This window comes from Benincasa hispida, chromosome 2 (assembly GCF_009727055.1).
Source record: "Benincasa hispida cultivar B227 chromosome 2, ASM972705v1, whole genome shotgun sequence".
Taxonomy (NCBI): domain Eukaryota; kingdom Viridiplantae; phylum Streptophyta; class Magnoliopsida; order Cucurbitales; family Cucurbitaceae; genus Benincasa; species Benincasa hispida.
Window position 1 is genome coordinate 33,401,928 of NC_052350.1, and position 19,144 is coordinate 33,421,071.

General features: G+C 35.5%; 1 protein-coding gene across 2 annotated transcripts in view; it reads left to right on the forward strand.

The window, feature by feature from the left end:
* The window catches only part of LOC120071714 (acetolactate synthase small subunit 2, chloroplastic-like), a 38,079-nt gene extending 19,198 nt beyond the window's left edge, over positions 1-18,881 (forward strand). For both annotated transcript variants that reach the window (XM_039024095.1, XM_039024094.1), the window contains 6 exons: positions 10,083-10,187; positions 10,278-10,400; positions 15,092-15,244; positions 15,921-15,986; positions 17,013-17,112; positions 18,509-18,881. In XM_039024095.1, coding sequence (XP_038880023.1) covers positions 10,083-10,187; positions 10,278-10,400; positions 15,092-15,244; positions 15,921-15,986; positions 17,013-17,096 — 531 coding nt within the window. In that variant the 3' untranslated portion in view covers positions 17,097-17,112; positions 18,509-18,881. The remainder of the gene's footprint in view (positions 1-10,082; positions 10,188-10,277; positions 10,401-15,091; positions 15,245-15,920; positions 15,987-17,012; positions 17,113-18,508) is intronic.
* The last annotated feature ends 263 nt before the right edge of the window (positions 18,882-19,144 follow it).

Sequence of the window (19,144 nt, forward strand, 5' to 3'; positions counted from 1 at the left end):
GAAGAAGAATTCCAATATAATAACTTCGCTCGTACTCGATTTTCTCAAAGAACCTATCATTACCCACATTTGAATTTTGATTATAGTGATTCTAACAATTCCGATGAAGATTCTAATGTTGTTTGGAATGGAATAACAAGGCGCCATTATCAACAAAGGGCTAGATGATCCAATCAAACTGGTTTCTCAAGAAATTGACGTAAGAATTGGGAATTAGATGATTCAAAAAATGATTCAAAGTGTGAAAGAAATTATTATTACCAACATCAAAGAACATCGATAAATCAGTCTAACACCAATACGGAAGTCTAAACATTTTCAAGAAATCAGAAATATTCAAATAAGAGCATCTATTAAGAAAACTTTTGGAAAGGAATGGATAAAATTTGGGGTCTTTTGAAAAAAATATTCAAGAAAAGCATAATTATAATCTTGGGAAAGTACCTTTTTAGTCCCCGAGTTTTCTGGAATAAGTGCATTTGATCCCTGAAGTTTTAAATTAGCCATTTTAGTCCCTAAGTTTTCAATAATAGGTTTAAAAGGTCCTCTTCATTAATAGAACTGTTTAAATTAACAGATCTGTCTAAGTAGATTATTTAAATGCCGATGTGGCTTGCTGACTAAGTTGATGATTTGGATTTAAATTTGTCTCGTGAGACGAACTTCACGAGAAATGAACTCAACTTCATGTCATTTCTGTCTTTTATCTCGTGAAGTTACTTCACGAAACGAACTTCATGAGATGGACGTCACGATAAATGAACTCAACTTCATGTCATTTCTGTCTTACTTCATGAGATGAAATTCACGAGATAAAAGACTTCACGAGCCAAATTAAAATCCAAATCATCAACTTAGTCAGCACGCCACATTAGCATTTGAGTAATCTACTTGGACAGATCTGTTATTTAAACAGTTATGTTAATGAAGAGGACCTTTTAAAGCTATTATTGAAAACTTAAGGATTAAAATGACTAATTTGAAACTTCAGGGACGAAATGCACCCATTCCAAAAAACTTGGGAACTAAAAAGGTATTTTTCCCTATAATCTTCAAGATTTTTCAAGAAACCATTAAGAATTACATTTAATCACTTAAGAAGAACAATAACTCATCCAAATGAGCTGTGAAATTGCAAAAAAATGAACGGAGTAGAAGAAAATAAAAAATCAATTGAAGACGAGTTGAACAAGGCAGGTAGAAAGATTGAAGAGAAGCTTCCGTTGGAAAATGAAAAAATCAATGGAACTAATATGGAGGTTGCTTAATCTGAACTAGATGATGAGGAACAATTAATCGATGAAATCATCGATGAAGGTGTTGAAGAAGATGAAACCATTGCAAAGAACGTGTCCATTTGGTTAGATCAATTAACTGAGGCACACAACCAACCACAACTACCTCCATCGCTAGAGAATAGAGCCTTGGCCACCAAGAAAGACAACAAGAGAATCAACAACACCAATGGTATGCAAGAAATGTCCAAGATTTACCGAGAATCATTCAAAAACAACCATGATCAAGGTTATATTTGAGGAAATATCGAGAGTATGTAAATTTTTCAAGTGTAGAAGAAAAAGATATTTGTGGGCAACCTAATTCAAAGATAATTGAAAATCTTTTTCCTTAATTCTTTGAGAAATTTGCATATATTTTAGCAATAGAGGATTTTTTGAACAACTTAATTCTTGAGTTCGTTGATGATAGTATTGATGGAAATAATTTTTCCCTTTCAAGAATCAAATATCCAATATATTGGCGTGACTCGTGAGTATGTAAATTCTTCAAGTGGGGAAGAAAAAGATACTCGTGGGCAACCTAATTCAAAGATAATTGTAAATATGTTTCCTCAATTCTTTGAGGAATCTACATATATTTTAGCAACAAATGATTTTTTGAACAACTTAATTCTTGAGTTCATTGATGATAGTATTGATGGAAATAATTTTCCTTTTTTTTTTTGGAAGGGAAACAAACCTTTATTATTTATTAAAAGAGAGTACAGAAGATGTGTACTTGAATTATAAAGGCAAAAAACTAAGAACTAAGGATCAAGAGGTACACCTGGACATCTCAACTAGGTTGACTCTCCTTTAGCGCCCTCATCATATCCGAACCAGCAATTCAAAGAACTAAGAAAAAGGAAGCCTTACAAAGCAACCAGAGAGAAACTAAGTACAAACAAATAAAAAACTTCTTAAACAGCAGATGCAATACATAGGAAATCAAAAACAAAAAACCCAGAAACAAGACCACAATATGCTGAAAAGCAGTCCACTATCTTTTGAAACTAGCTGTCCAAATGAATGAAGGCCTGCTAATTTAAACTTATATCTCGTAAGGAGTAGGCCTCAAATGCTTTAGAGAGGGAGCACCAAAGAGAAGCATTAAGCTTTGCAGCCTCAAACCAAGCAAACCAAGGGGTTTCCTTATCTTGAAACACTCTTTGGTTTCTTTTGAACCAAATCTCAGCAAGCAATGCTTTTGCAGCATTAGTCCACAATAAATTTGAATTTTTCTTGAATAATGGCCCAATAAGTATATGCTGAACATTGTTTTTGAAAGCGTTGTCAAAGACCTAACAAGTGGTGAAGTATTTAAAAAGAGTTCTCCAGCAATTAGTGGCATATGCATAGTCAAAGAAAAGGTGTTGGAGGTCTTCCCCATCTGATTTGCATAAAGGACACCAATTGGGAGAAAGAGAATGGGAAGGCAGCTTCTGTTGTAACATTGAGGAGCAATTAAGGGCTCCAAAAAGCATTATCCACACTGTTATATTAACTCTCCGAGGGCTGTTGGACTTCCAAAGGGCTTTCTGAAGGCAAGATGTGAGTGGTGAAGCCAAAGAAAGGTGATTAATCAGTGATTTTACTGAGAAGGGACCATTAGCTTCTAGGGACCATATGCGAGTATCTTGGCAGTTTTTAACTTCTTTCTTGGACACCAAGAGTAACAAATTTTGGAACTCTAAGATCTCTTCTTCCTTTAATAACCTTCTGAAGTTGATGGACCATGAAGAAGTTTGAAAATCCCAATGATTTGAGACTGAACCATTTAGGTTGATGGCTATACCAAACAAGGACGGGAAGCTATCTTTAAGAGGAGTATAATCCAGCCATGGGTCTTGCCAAAACAAAATTCGGCTGCCATTTCCTAACTTAAAAGCTGCCAATACTTCCACTTTCATCCACGATCTTGAAATACTGATCCAAGGGCTGCGAAGGCTACATTTTACCTTTCCGGAAGTGTGCCATCCAAAAAAACTGCTGCCATGAATACTCTTAACAACTTGTCTCCAAAAGGATGCGTGTTCGTGCATAAAACACCAGCCCCACTTAGCTAAAAGTGCCAAGTTTCTAGCCTTCAAACCTCCTAACCCGAGTCCACCATCTTCTTGCTTTCTAGAGACAAGCTCCCATTTCATCGAGTGATTTATCTTACCACCATTGTGGCCTTCCCAAAAGAAGTTTCTTATGATTCTTTCTAAGGCTGAAACCACCTTTTCAGGCATCAGAAAGGAGGACATATAGTAAATTGGTAAATTAGAAAGGACTGATTTGCAAAGAGTAGCTCTTCCTCCTCTTGATAGATTATATCTTCTCCATTTATCTAATTTATTCTGTAATTTGTCAATTACCGGCTGCCAAAACTCCACTTTTTTTTGGTATCCTCCCAAGGGGAGGCCCAAATATAAGAAAGGAAGGTGTACTAATTGGCAATTCAGCCTTGATGCTACTGCCCTCAACTTGTTTTCTTCTATATTGATTCTACAAAGGGCAGATTTTTCCCAATTAACCTTCTGTCCGGAACACCACTCAAAAAGTGCAAGGGTTTTTCGAAGATTATCTAGCATGTCATCATCATATTTGCAAAATAACAATGTATCATCTGCAAATTGAAGGATGGAGATCTGAACTTTGTCTTTTCCAACCATGAAGCCTTCATACAAACCTCTTTCATGGATTCTGTCAACCAACACACTTAAGACATCACTTACTGAAAGGAATAGGAAAGGAGAGAGGGGTCCCCTTGCCTAATCCTCCTTGTGGCCTTTATTCTACCTCTTGGTCTTCTATTTATGAAAATGGAGAATTTTGGATTAGAAATACAGCCGGTAATCCAAGAAATCCATCTGGGGTGGAAGTTTCTTCCATGAAGAATTTTTTCAAGAAACTCCTAGTCTACTCTATCAAAGGCTTTTTCTAAATCGAGTTTTAGAATCCAACATTTTTTCTTCTTGGCTCTATAATCTTCCACTGCCCCATTTTCTATTAGGATTGGGTCAAGAATTTGTCTACCTTCAATGAAGTTTCTTCCATGAAGAATTTTTCAAGAAACTCCTAGTCTACTCTATGAAAGGCTTTTTCTAAATCGAGTTTTAGAATCCAACATTTTTTCTTCTTGGCTCTGTAATGCCCCATTTTCTATTAGGATCAGGTCAAGAATTTGTCTACCTTCAATGAATGCACTGTGTTGGGCCTATTAAGCTAGGCATGATCTTTTTAAGCCTTTCCGCAAGGATTTTGGCTATTATCTTATAGACAAGAGTGGATAAGCTGATGGATTTGAAGTCTTTCACTAAGACTGCCTCTTCCTTCTTTTGGATTAGACAAATAAAGTTTTCTTTTAACTCCTCAAAAATATCCTTAAGATGTCTTTTAGTAAATTCCAGAATTTAAGGATGAATTCTATGGTAAAGCCATCCGGTCCTGGTGCTTTATTCCTTCCCAATGCCTTGATTGCATTTTTAATTTCTGAAAAATTAAATCTAGTTACCATCTGTCCATTTTGCTTAGTAGAAACCCTTGGCCATTCCAGGTTCAGCGGGATTGATCGAGAGCCCAAGCATTTTGAGTAAAGATTGGTATAAAACCCCAAGATTATTGCTTCTATTTCTCTGAAGGACTTTGTTGGAACTCCTTGCCAACAAAAATTAGTCAAAATTTCTCAAGAAATCCATTTGTTTCCATCTTAGAGGTGGACAGGTTGAAGTTGAAGAACGCAGAGGCAAATAGCCAGAAGCCTCCCCCTGTTTTTGATTTCCTGCCAAAACAGAATTTGAATCCAAACATGCTTGATGTGAACACTGACAGGAATAAAATGAAGCCGAATTCTTACCTCCACGTCCATCGGAAAGAAGACAATTTGAATTCCCATTAAAAGGTAATAAAGAAGATTTTCAAAACACGACCCCTGCTATGCTTAATAATATAAAGTCATCTCGGTAGTTGCACCATCCTCACCTGCCCTTGTTCAGGAACCTTTCGAATACCCAATTAATGAAGCTCCTTCATCCATAGAAAAAGCTACGGTCTTCTCCTTTAATAAAAAGACTTTGTTTGCAATAACACTTTCTCCAGGATTTGTATTCGAAGGAAATTCTTATCAGGCTTCGGCCTATTCCCCAATGTCCCGTTCCTCCAATGGTAAAGAGAATTCCTCCTCTGCAAATGCTAAATTTCCATCAAATAACAAGAAATGTGCTCATCTGCTAAAACATTTCCCCAACCACTTCGCCAGGAAAAAGACCTCTTTCCTCTACTCCTGGTTGTCTTTGGTAAATTCGGATTTGCTTGAAGAATGCTGTGTTAGAGCTCAAATTCCTGATTCTATTCCAGACTGATCGGTTAATGCTCATTGTAATTCTTGTTCTTTTATTCACTCAAAATTTCAAATCCCAAGCTCAGATGTGCAATTCGTGCGGGGTATTCTGAGTGACCGACCAAATAATCATTGCCGTAGTAAACAAGAAGATGATGAAGAATCAGTCGTAAGTACAAGTAGCGAAGATTTGGAAGAATGCTGAAGCAGAGGAAAGCCAAGAAGAAGGTAAAATAATGGATCATTTTGGTAAATGTATTTGCTTTTTATTTCAAGCAGAGGATTCACAGGTATTTGGAAAGGCAGGAGATTCCTCATTTGTCCCTCTCAATAAGGAAGATATCCCTCAGCATCCGCTTTCAATTGTTGAAGCTTGTGACATTGTTCTTGGGTTATTTTTGGTGGCAGATTATTGTGATGTTTGAGTCTCATACTCCGAATCATCCTCAAAATCTGCTGCTTGTTTTTGATTTGTTTGGAGCTATTACTTTGGATTCTTCCATCCCTTTGTTTCGTCTCCTCCAGCCTGTCCTCTTGGTTCTGTAAAGAGAATGGTTGGTTCGCTTTGAAGTTGCTCGGTTGCTTGCTTCTAATTGGTGTACTCCTTCCAATCCATTTGAGGACTTTCAGATCCGAGTCAATAGTAGAATTTGGCATACTTATTATCTCTTTTTACGTCTATATGATCTGTATTGTTTTAGTTAGGAATTGTGGTATCAGTTTTATTTTTCGTTCGGCAAGGCCTAGTCCTTTTTGGTTTTTCCTGATGATCCGTAATTATTAGCGCCTTTGTTTCTTTCCTTTATCATTTGTGAAGTCTCTTTGTACCTAGAGATTTTGTCTCTTTCAATTATCAATGAAAAGTTCTGTTTCTTTTTCTTTTTCTTTTTTTTTTTTAAAAAGAATTTTGGTGAGGAACAGGGCGTCGGACAGGAGAGGCTAAGGTCAGAGAGTGGTGAACGAAGAAGGAGAAGGAGGAGGAGAGAGGAGAGGATATTTGGTGGTCGGAGGTTCTTCCCTATTGATTGAATTCCATCTATCCTTAATTAGAAAAGACTCTCAAATGCTTCTGCAGAAGTCTTCAGTAGGAGATTCATCGATCTCTATATCAACCAAATGTGCTTTAGTTTCCTCACTACTCATGCTAACATTAGATGCTTCGTCAGAATCAATATCATGAATAATTGGAGAGGAGATATGATCTTTATTAGAAGAAGAGCTCGAATAACCTTTGGTTAAAGGTAACATTTAAACCTGTAGGAGTGATCATTGAATGCGTGTACAAGATGAAAGGTTGAGAAAGAGGCTGTTGCAACTTCGATGAGGAAGTGATGAACTGAGGCCAAGCTTCTTCAAAAATATCTAAATTAACCTTTGAATTTTTCAGAAAACCTGAATAGGCATTCTTCAGTATAATGGAGAGTAAGCTTCATTAAATCTGACAATCTGTTTTTCATTTTAGAAGCATGAAGTGTGGGTTTGGAAATCTGATCATACGGTTGAGAAGACTGAGCAATCTGAAGAAAGTCGTGTAGCCTGAAGATCATCTTGAGAAAAGAGATTATTCGATTTCTGCAACTGGTCATGCAAAGGAATATAATTCAAATGAACATCTTTGCTCCTAAATTTTTCAGATAGAAAGGTAAAGCCTTCATCCATCATAACTAGATTTATTCTTTGAAGGTCCACTAAGTTTGTAAAATAAAATATTGGAAAATCCCCATGATCATTGTGTAGAGGATCTAAAGGATATATATCCCTAAGATGAAAAGAAAAAATAGCCAAACTGCCAATTTGTTATCTCAATCTTAGTCCGAATGAAACCACACATATTTTTCTCCACTTGAGGCTGGGAAGAGATACTGACCGAACCTCCAAAATGCTGACCAATTGCTTTAGAACAAGTATCTTTCCAATATGCCTAAAGTAAGTTCTTCAGAGCAATCAAGTGCCCATGTTCCTCAATTTACTTTGGATGAGAATGTTCATCTTGGGACAATTTCTCAATCTTTTGGTGCCAACTTGCCTCCACTTGCCATCAAATTCCAACTCAGAAAAATCAGCACTCAATTTCAATAACGTTGGATTTATAATTTGAATACCTTTACGTTTTCCAGAGATATAAGGTGCAATTTTAGGATTCCATTTCCTATTACCTTGACCAAAATGAGCTCCTGCCTCCATTATTTCTTCCAAATGGATGTTCCAATACCTTCTTGTCAGTTTTTTGGGTTGATGTTTTGCTTCATTCGTCTATTTTGGTTTGATTTGTCTGGCTCTCTTTTTAATTTTTTGGTGTTTCTTAGTTGTAGACTTTTCATCTTGTTTGACTTGTACTCATCAGTTGTGATTGTCTCTTCTATGTCTTTTTTAGTTGGATGTCTGATATTTTGGAGTATTAGTCTATTTTCATTATATCAATGAAAATTGATAGTTTTCCTTAGAAAAAAATATCTTGTCATTTCTCTCCCCACTTTCTCGCATTTTGTAAGAAAACAAAGAGACAAGCCAAAATAGAAATAAATAATTGCAAACCTCTACATATTTTGAATGTCTGACGAAGAGTTGTGAGCTAGTAGTCTTGAAATCACTAATATAGAATCAAAGTTCATTTCCACTACTTTTCTTTTTCCTCATCCAAAAAGTAGAAGCATCTGATGTCTCCAAGTACCACTTCCGCATAACTTCTTTGAAGTTGATTATCTTTGACAAGCTCCGGTTGCACTATTTCTCCGTCCTCAAATTGATTTCAAACAGTGAAAGATTAGTGCTGATTTTTCTCAACTTTTAAGATAAAATCTCGTAACATGTCCTGAAAAAGAACCAAAATTTCTTTTCAACAGCTATAGGAACAAGTAATCTCTTTCTACCTCCAGAAGGTGGCCAAACAACGCATTCGAGTTTCCATCCTCTGGAAGATCTGAACTTGACCAAATGGATAATCCCAGAAGCATCCCTAATTTGCTTAGGAAAATGTGTTTACATGGGATTTTGCATCAGTTCAACCATAGAATTTTCAAACCAAATTAAACGATAGAAATAGAGGGGAATCTTCATTTTGTTTTTAATGTTTTCAACAAAATCCATGCCATTTTCATACAAAGTGCAAAAATAAAGGTTACAAATACAACTCATCTTCCGATGGAAGTAGAAAAGGCTAGGCGGCAACGGCTGTTGGGGCTGATGACAAAACAAAAGGGGGAGGAGGGAAAATAATGGTCTAGGTGATGGGAAGAAGAAAGGGCAAAAAATTGAGGAACTTTTCGGCCGATGACTATGTCAACGACGATGAGAACAATGACTAAGGAAGATGGCGGAATCGACAACGATGCACAAGTACTGAAAATAGCTCGTCGGGTAGAGAGAAAACCTTCGCAAGTGAGGATGGATAAGTTGTGACATAAACAGGACCAATGACGATGCATCTGTGTCTGGCGATGTGCAATGGCTAGGGTTAAATCGGAAGGCTGTGTCAAGGGTTGGGTCCATCGGAAAAGATAAAATAAAAGTTTTCATTTGTACAATATGAAGAGGCTATGATCGATACACTATTTGTGCCATAAAGTGACTCTTTCTCATTAAAGGGTAGGTGGAAAAGAAACTTCGTGATCCTTTCTCCTACAACCCTAAGCCCTGACAATGCAGAAGTCAAACGTGAAATAAACAATTCCATACTGTTCTTGCAAAGTCTCATCTCCAAAGAATATGATCTAGATTTTTAGAACAAGCTGTTTTTATTGCAAATAATACAACAAATTGGCCATGCCATGTCTAAGTTGGACACCTTAGACTTGAAAGCTTCATGGAGAATAAGACCTTAACTTTCTTTGAACTTTTGATTTGAAATATTTCGCTTTTACATTTGTTCTTTTTGATGTCTTACAATACAAATGATGAAACGTAGGTTTATCTTGGGGGATTTGGTGTAGACAAGTTGAGAGAAAACTCAAATTTTCAAAGCATAATACTTCATAATAATTTTATTGACTAAAGGAATCAGCTTATATACTGATCCTTAAAACAGAATGCATATCAAAGTAATTACCAGACGGTAATTTACAACCAGCCTTTGACTCTAAAGACTAAAACATAAAAACAGGGCAGCCCAAAACCTAAAACAGGGCAGTTAACAAATTAAAGAAATAACAAAGTACATCAGGATTTGTTTCGTCTTTTATATATTTACGTTTCCTTTTCCACTTTCATTGTGCAAGGGAAGTGCAATTTTTTATTCCTTCCAGCAAAAGCAATGACATATTTTCTACTTGATCTAACTTTAGGTCACATGACCAACAACTTTTGCACCATTGTCTTGTGCACATATTGCATCTCCTTTTGTCAAAATGATTACATCAATTTTTTTTTTTGTGATATGATTTTTTTACGTGGGTTAATCAAGGGAATCTCTAAAATACGTGGTTTTTATATTGTCTATTCTGCAATTAATCTTTTGACATTTTATACATTCTGCTTACTTTCAGTCAAGTGGTCATCAATCACATACATTGTCTATGCTAGTAAATGACTATCCTGGTGTTCTCAATGTTGTTACTGGGATTATTTCTAGAAGAGGCTATAATATTCAGGTAGGTTCTAATTTTATTATGAACTTTTTATAACTTTTTCTCATTGTCATTAGCTTCTTAATGATAATTTTCTATTTGGAAAATTACCAGAGTCTTGCTGTAGGACATGCAGAAAGGCAGGGATTATCTCGTATCACAACAGTCATTCCTGGAACTGATGAGTCCATTGGAAAGTTGGTTCAGCAGCTTCATAAATTAATAGATCTTCATGAGGTAGCATGCTTAGTGATTTTTTATTGACAATGTTTAAATGCTCGTGTGACCAAGTTCTTTGCCTTAACTAATGCTTCAAATCAGTACTTTGCTATGTGCAAGACACACAAGGCGTCAAGTCTCTTGATCACCTTAAGGTGAGGCGAAAAAAATGTGCCGTTTGAGTGAAATGAGGCGCACTCAATAAAACAAAACATATTATTTATAGCCCTTGTAAATTGGGAAAAAAAAAGAGAAAATTTTGAAACATATAATTAATAATGAAAATATTGAATATTTTAAACAAAAATGAACACTTTTTTTTGTGTGTTACAAATTAGCAGCTTGATGAAAAACACACACCATCTTCCTAGTTCCAACTAAATGCTAAAATACTTATTATCAACAAAGCTACTCCTTTCATCCATACCAGAAGCAAAAAATCTAAAATTGAAGAAACAGAAAAAAGAAAAAAGAATATGAGAAATCTTCGGTTGGCGGCCAAAAGAATGACAACAGAGCTGATGGGCAGTGACAAAAGTAATTATTGAGGAAGATAGCAGTGATGACGGCGGAATCAGCAAAGATGCACGATTGTTGAAGCTAGCCCATTGGATTAGAGAGAAACTTTTGCGCTTGAGGATGGTGAAGCTAAAATCGTGAACGAAGATGGCGCATGAAAGTGATTGGACTACGATAGACAAACGTCAATTGTTGACAAGGGACATTTTTGTTATCAACTCTTAATGGGAATATTTTGGAACACCCAACCATAAATCCCAAGCCTCCAAGGGACACCTGTATAGATGATCTTGATGTCGAAAGGAAAGTAGTAAGAACATGCACTAACCATCCTATACAAAACTATCTTTCCTATAAATGCTGCTCCCTCATTTTTCAATACAACTAATCTATCTGCCATACAAATTCCCAATACAATATACGAAGTCCTTAATGACCAAAAATGGAAAAAGGTTGTAGTGGAATAGAAAAGAATCGCACATGGGTAATAACTAATCTACCCAAGGTTAAGAAATCAATGTAGTGCAAATGGATTTTTACCATCTAACACAAAGCCAATGGTGAGGTAGATCGATATAAAGCAAGATTAGTCGTAGAAAGGTTTTCTCAAGGCATTGATTACTAGGAAGCATTTGCCCTTGTGGGAAAGCTAACACTTTACATGTCCTCTCTTTGGCAAACAACAATTGGATACTTCATCAACTAGATAAAAAGAATACTTTACTTAATGGAGATCTTGAAGAAGAGGTTTACATTTATATGTATATACTAGTTGGCATGGAAACAGAAAAAAAACCATTAATAAAGTGTGTAAACTCAAGAAAACCCATATACGACCTAAAACAATCTCTTAGGGCTAAAGGAAATAGGTTTGCTTGGGTGTAAGCCTGCAAAAACTTTAATTGATCCAAATTGTAATTTAGGAAAAGGAAAGGTGGTGAGGGTGCTATGAGTGTGTCAACTTAGTTGAGATATTCGGGTGCACCACTTGATCCTAAGTTTCTAAATCCCTTGGTTTACTTGGTTTATGTCTCTTTTCATTACATCAATGAAAAGTTCTGTGTTCGTTTCAAGGAAAAAAGGAAAAGGAAAGGTGGTGACTAACAAAGAACAATATAAAAAATTGGTTGGAAAGCTAATATATCTTACACTCAGCTGGACATTTTCTTTCCAGCTAGTTATGTGACACTATGAATAATCCCACCAAAGCACACATGTAGGCTGTCTATGGGATCCTAAGATACATAAAAGGAACACCTAGAGAGGTATTATACTTCAATAAATCAACAAAAGGAAAGGTTAAAAGTCTTCACTGATGGTGATTTGGCCAATTCAAAAGTAGATCGAAGATCAACTACAGGCTATTGCACTTTTGTTTGGGGCAACCTAGTCACATGGAGAAGCAAAAAACCACCAATGGTGTCAAGTAGTGGTGAATTTAAATTAAGAGCCTTGACACTAGGAATTTGGATCCAATGAATTTTATCAAAACTAAAAGCTAAGAAGCATGGACACTCCTAAAATGGCCAAGTATCGATGTCGGACACGTGTCTGACACCTACATGCTTCGACACGCCTTGAACATATGTTCGACACGCCAGTTGATGTGTCAATGATTTTATTATTAAATTTGTAATATCTGACACAACAGGACACTCCTCGACACGGCAGGTGACACCTCAGGACACGGCAAGCTACAATTTTTTATTTAAAGAACAAGTAAAACGCTTACCCCGCTGAGCGACGGTGAAGGGAGAGGAAGTCGGCCACGTCGGAGAGGGGAGGTCAGGCGTCGTTCGGCTGAGTGACAGCGAAGGAAGAGATCGACGTCATTGAGAAGAATCTAGGAGGAAAGGGGGAAAGCAGAATCTAGGAGCCAATTTTTGAAAATGTAGGAAAGAGAACATCTAATAGGACAAAGCATTTGTTCATCAAGAGAGAGGAACAAATTTAAAGGGGGAACAACCTCCAATTTAAATTAATGAGATAATACGGTGTTTTATAAGAAGAATGGCGTGAAGTACCCCACTTAGATTGTTGTAAACCATACATTTTACAGAAAAAACTTAAAGAATACTTATCTCATGTTGAACATAGGAGAGCTCAACTAGCATTATTCCATAAAGGCTTTGATACTTTTTGGAGGACACCAAGACAAATCAAAAAGATTAATGAGGAATTTCCATCCCTTACAAACAAATTGACAGTAAAGGAATAGGTGGTTGGTGTATTCAGAATTTCTGCTGCATAGGGAGCAAATATTTGGAAAGACTAGAGAGAGCCAGCTTCAAATGTCATCTTAGGATTCTATCCATCGTGTTTAGTCTGCCATGAGGTCAGAACCAAATGAAGGATTTCACTTTCTTTGGGCTGTTTCCTTCCCATTTCAATTTGGAGGCTGACTTGCTGGAAAATACCCCTGAATTCTCCAGCAGCGAGGAAATTTGATTTCCCTCTCCATTTGGCCTTCTTCCTTCTAGTATTGAGATGGGGCTGTCCCATTCTTCCATTTCTCTGTCAAGGAGAACTCTTCTAAAATTTAAGTTTCAAGTTTCTTTTTTGCCAGACCAAAAATTGCAAATAGATAGCCTTTTTGGAGTTTGCTATTGAATAAATGGATGGGAACTCCTCACCAAACAGTCTAGTTGTGGCCCAACTATCTTACTAAACACAGATTTTTCCCATTTCAAATCGTGAAATTGATGTCTTTCAAAGAAGCTTTTATTTTTGCTGATGTATTTCCAGGGGCTGTATTTGAACTTCTTAAATACATTTGGAAACCATTCTTGGAAAAGATGGAGCTTGGTTTTGTGAGAGTGAATTGGCAAGTTGGAATACAGGAGATAGCCATTTAAATACTTAATAATTAAACTCTTACACGATGCAGTGGATTGCAGAGAACAATAATGCAAAAACAAGGGCAAAGGTACAACTAGGAATGTGAATTATCTAAACTTCTAAACAACTTAAAAAAAATTCCATGGAAGTGATGAAGCATATCCAAAATGAAATTAGTTAAAAAAAGACACTGTTCCAGAGTGGTAAAAATAGTAGAAACAAGAGCAAGATGAAGCTTAATAGTCCTTTGAAGAAGATAATGTTTCAAGCAATGACAGAAATTTCACCTTGAAACTGCGAAAAGGATTGTCTATTGGGAAAAAAGTGCCGAGAAAATGAAGTGAAGAAGAGCAACCACTTTCCTGGAGAATTTGGTCATGCATTCCACTGCCACAAATGGTTATAACCAACTACACCAAGCATGTCAGTTTGCTTTGGCTTCATTTTCAAGCTTCATTCATTGCCAAAGCTCTAAACCCTTAGAGTTGCAAGTTTTTCCTTTGGTGGAAGTTTTTTCGGTTGGATGGATCTTTTCTCTCAAGATTTCTGAAGCAATGTTGAAGTCTCTGTCTTGGTTTGTGAAGTTTTGGTCTTTATCATTACTTTGCATTGTCCTTTCTACGCATGGTTATTCTCATAGCTTCAGATTAAACGGTTTTCTTTCAAGAGCCAATTTGTTCCATTATGGAATGTAGGTGCTTTACTTTTTCAGCTTTGTCTAGTTAAGGGCTTCTTCTGGTTGTATTTTTGTTATTTTGCTTATTTTGTTTCTTTGTATTTTGAGCATTAAACTCTTTTCATTCCATCAATGAAAAGCCTTGTTTCCTTGTTAAAAAAAAAAAAAAAATTGGAAGCCAATTGTTGTACTTTTGTGCACTTTGGTTTTTTTTTCTATAACCCTTTACCACAAGGCTGAATCATTCTGAGCAAATCTTGATAACCATTTTGAGAGCAAAGCAGAATTTCTTCTGAAATCTTCCCCTCCCAACACTCCATTGATCTGAGGGGCAGTGACCGAAGTGGCTTGCCTCTATCCTTGTTTCCCCTTCCCAAAGAAAGTTTCGTATGATTTTGTCAATGGAAGAGCAAACTTTGGAAGGAATTCTATAAATGGAAAGGAAATACAAAACGGTGAGCACTGAATTGACCAAAGTCAATCTGCCACTTTTTGAAATGGAAAACCTCTCCCCTCAATAAGTTTTCATCTCTTTTATGTTGAGAAAAGAATTGATATTATTTGAAAAAATTCCATGAATGATTTTGATAATCTTTAAAGTGCATAGCTTACAGTTATAACGTTTCGACTTGTACAAGTTCATGGTTGATTAAAAAGGTAGGGATGGTTTCGGCAGGTGCGGGATCTAACTCACTTGCCATTTGCTGAGAGAGAATTAATGTTGATAAAAATTGCAGCAAATGCTGCTGCCAGAAGGGATGTCCTTGATATTGCTGACATCTTCCGTGCAAAAGCTGTTGATGTGTCTGGTCATACAATTACTCTTCAGGTTATCTCCTTTCCTTGATGTTGCATAGAGAATTGTGCATGAATGCATATATATGATATCTGTGTGTTTAAGACTAGTGGAATCTGTACGTATATATATGTGTGCATATATATTTTTTGCACAGTTGTGTACGTGTTATTAAATCTATTAATGCCAGCAGAGCAGCAAGTGGGAATCTTTTCCTCTAAACTAATTCACTGATTGAAGAAATACTACAATTTCTAGCTCATTTTGGGGTTAAAGTTCAGTTTAATCACCAATGCTGATGTAAGACGTCTTTGAGCTTTGAGCATGGGATGGATTTTTTTTTTCTTCTGTATCCATTTCTACAAGTTAATTATTCTAGCAAAAGTAGAGGAGTAAAGAGTTCTCTGTAATGATGTTTGTGCTACATACGAAAATTTGCGAGTTAAGGGGATTCTTATTCCCTATAGATCATGTCTGTAAAAGGGGAAAAAAAGATGCATTGGAGTGTTCTTTCCCTTGAATTGAAAGTGCACTAGTGCGGTTGACGTCAATGTTATGCCAAAACGTAACATCTCAAGTACAAGTACCAAGAGTAAAAATTGTAGATTGTTTCGATAGTTTTATATGGTTCTTTTTCCTTTTTTTCCCCTCTTTTATCTATTCTTTTGTCTGGCTATTTTTATTCTACAATTTTTCATATTTACTCCAGCTCACCGGTGATTTAAACAAGATGGTTGCATTGCAGCGGTTACTGGAGCCATTCGGGATATGCGAGGTTTGTATTCTTGATTTGGTCACTTATAGACTAGCAGTTGGAGATAGAATTCCTGTTGAGGTATTTTGTAAAAGTCGGATATTTGACTATGATATGCTTATTATTAAAGTTCATAAGTAATTTGTCCCTCGTTCGAAAGGGTTATCTCCGACTGATAGTCTACAATTAATCTTGAAGACTCGAGATGTCACATAAATCCAACGAGGAAGTAAATTTTCTAAAATAATGACTTTTAGATGTAATTAAAATTCTCTCATTTAGAAATTAAAATATTTGGGTTCCATTTGGTAACTATAAGGTTTTTGATTTTATGTTTTGAAAATTAAGATTATAAATATTACTTCCACTTGATGATTTCTTTGTTTCCTTATCTACACTTTTAGGGGTGTGTACAAAAACCAAACCAAGTTTTAAAAACTAAAAGTAGTTTTTGTTTTTGGAATTTAATCAATTAAAAGCTTTCTTATTGTTTCATAAAGAGAAAAAAAATTTGTTTTTGTTTTTGAAATATAATTGAAAATTCAAATGTTTAGTTAGGAATTTGAAAACCATGACAAAGCAGTGGTAAGAAAACCAACAAAAAATTCAAACATAAAAAACTAAATACTAAATGGTTATCAAATGGTATCTTAATTTGACACATTTGAATCTAATATGATAGATTTGATTTCAGGCAACAGTTTCATTTAACCCAATAAAATCTAAATTGATCTCCAAAAGAATAGAATTAGTCTTCCCTTAAAATTGTGGGGTGTTACAATTTGGAGACACGGCAGAGGTTGAACACAAAGATCGTTGTCTTTATAATATTTTAAACTATTATAACCTAAAATCTTGTGAATTGTGGTATATTTAATATTTTATATGCATTATTAACATTTTTGTTCGAGTGCAACAATTGTAAAGGTGAGGAATCAAACCATCGGCGGTTGAATGCTAATTGACGCCTTTATCAACTAAGCTATGCTCAAATGTTTTCTTAACACATAATTTCAAGTGCTGAATTCCTCTTTTCTTTATCTGTAGGTGGCAAGGACAGGAAGGGTGGCATTGGGAAGAGAATCAGGTGTGGACTCGGCATATCTTCGGGGCTATTCCCTTCCAATCTAAGTCCCAGTTAATTGATGTAAGTTTTGCTATCCTTAGTCTTTTTGTATTAAGCTCTCCCACCATGAATGTTGAAGCAATATTGATCTGGGACCGTGAGGGAACATCTTTATTATTAAGATAGTAGAAGCATCAGCTGGGAATTGTTTATAAAAAAAAAGTAAAACATCTAGCGAGATGTCAATATATTTGTAAATGGAAGAGTTCAACATTTATAGTAATAGTCAATCTGTATTTCTAATCTATCTATAAATATCAAGAAAATATATATAACAAAAGGGAAACTTAAACTTTTGGTCCCGAAATCTGAAATTTGTTTCAAATTGATCCTTAAGTTTCAATATAGAACAATCAAGTCCCCAATATTTATGAAATGTTTGATTTTAGTCCCTTCATTAACAGTTATGTTAACTCCAGTTATCTTCATGCTGGCATGGCTAATAATAGTAATATACTAATATATATATATTTTTAAAAAACCTCCTAACCGTTCCTCCCGTCGGATTCCCCTTTCCCATCCTCTCCTTTCTTTTTTGGTTCTTATTTCTATTATTGTTATTTCAGATTTGTCCCATTTCCAATTCTTTTATTTCTTTTTTACAAATGGGTTTCCATCATTTCAATGTGTTGATGTGGTTTGAGTCTTGTGGGTCTGTCATTGAGTCAACTTGTGCTGCTGATGGTAGTTGCTGGAGAAGTGGAAGGAGGTTCGTCGATAGAAAATGAAGGGAGGAATGAAGAAGGGAAATAGGAAGAAAGGAGGGCTGGGTGGTTTCTCTCTCTTTTTTTTTTTTTCTTTTTCTTTTTCTTTCAGATTTGAGGGAAGGGTTAATGGATTCGTGGTGGTGGTTGTCGCTGGGGACGGCAACAACTTTGTGGAAAGGAGAGTCGAAGGAGGGAGGGGGAGGAGGGGAGGGGATGAAGGAGAAGAGAGAGAGAGTTATTATGTTATAAGTATAAACATTATTTTAAAAAATTTCCATGTTAGCACCTCCGTTTAACGGATTCTATTAGTAGAGGACTAAAATAGAGCATGTTTTAAATGTTAGGGATTTGATTGATTTTTAAAACCTAGGATCAATTTGATACAAATTTCAAACTTTAGGGACCAAAAAGATTAGTCACATAGGATTTATAATTTATGAAAAGAATTAATCAAAATAATTTACATAAGTATTTTTTGATTCATAAAACTATCCATTGATATAAATATGATTTTCAATATGACATTATCCATTCATACATTCATAAAATCGAGATCTTCATCGATATCAATATTTTAATCTTTGGTCATGAATAAAGTAGACTCAGTTTTGAGAGTTCTCAATAAGGAAAGGTTGTGAAGTACTACGAATAACTTGTTTGTAACTTATCGTATGGTCTTGTTAATCTTTGATGCAATTTCCTTTGCTTAGATCTCGTACACTTGATGGACTTGATTTGAAAATTGGACTGTAAATGATTCTGGTTGAAGAACAAACTCAGATTTCAAAGTTGGCGGGATGATGGTTTCTTCTACTGGATTGTGTATCGCCAAAAACGCAGCTATAAGTTTTGAGGCATTTTAAATGTATTGTAGTCACTGTCGGCTTAAAAACATTTCTAGATTAGTTTGTTAAGTAGTGGAAGTACATTCTTGTTGTACCAATGGTAGTACTATGTTAGTCAATTGTGTACTTCTAGTTGTTCAAGGGAGATTCTAAACTAGTAATCAATTAGTTGAACTTTCTTTTTGTAATGATATTCTAAGTGGTAAAGTTAAGTTCATTAAAGTATCTTCAAGACACATAAACTTGCATTTTAGAGTTATAAGTGATAATAATTAAATTTATGAATTTTGGATGAGAGATTTTTAATTGTCTCACATTCATAATTTTGTGAAGGTAATGTTTTCATGATTTTTAGAATCTCACAATTGTCTCCTTCTTGAGTTAACAATTGTCTCCCTCTTGAGCTCACAATTGTCTCCCTCTCCCTTCGAGGGCTACTTCTATGCTCTTGTTTTCAATAGATAGAATGGAAGCACTATCAGTTCTTTTTGCGTCTATTTT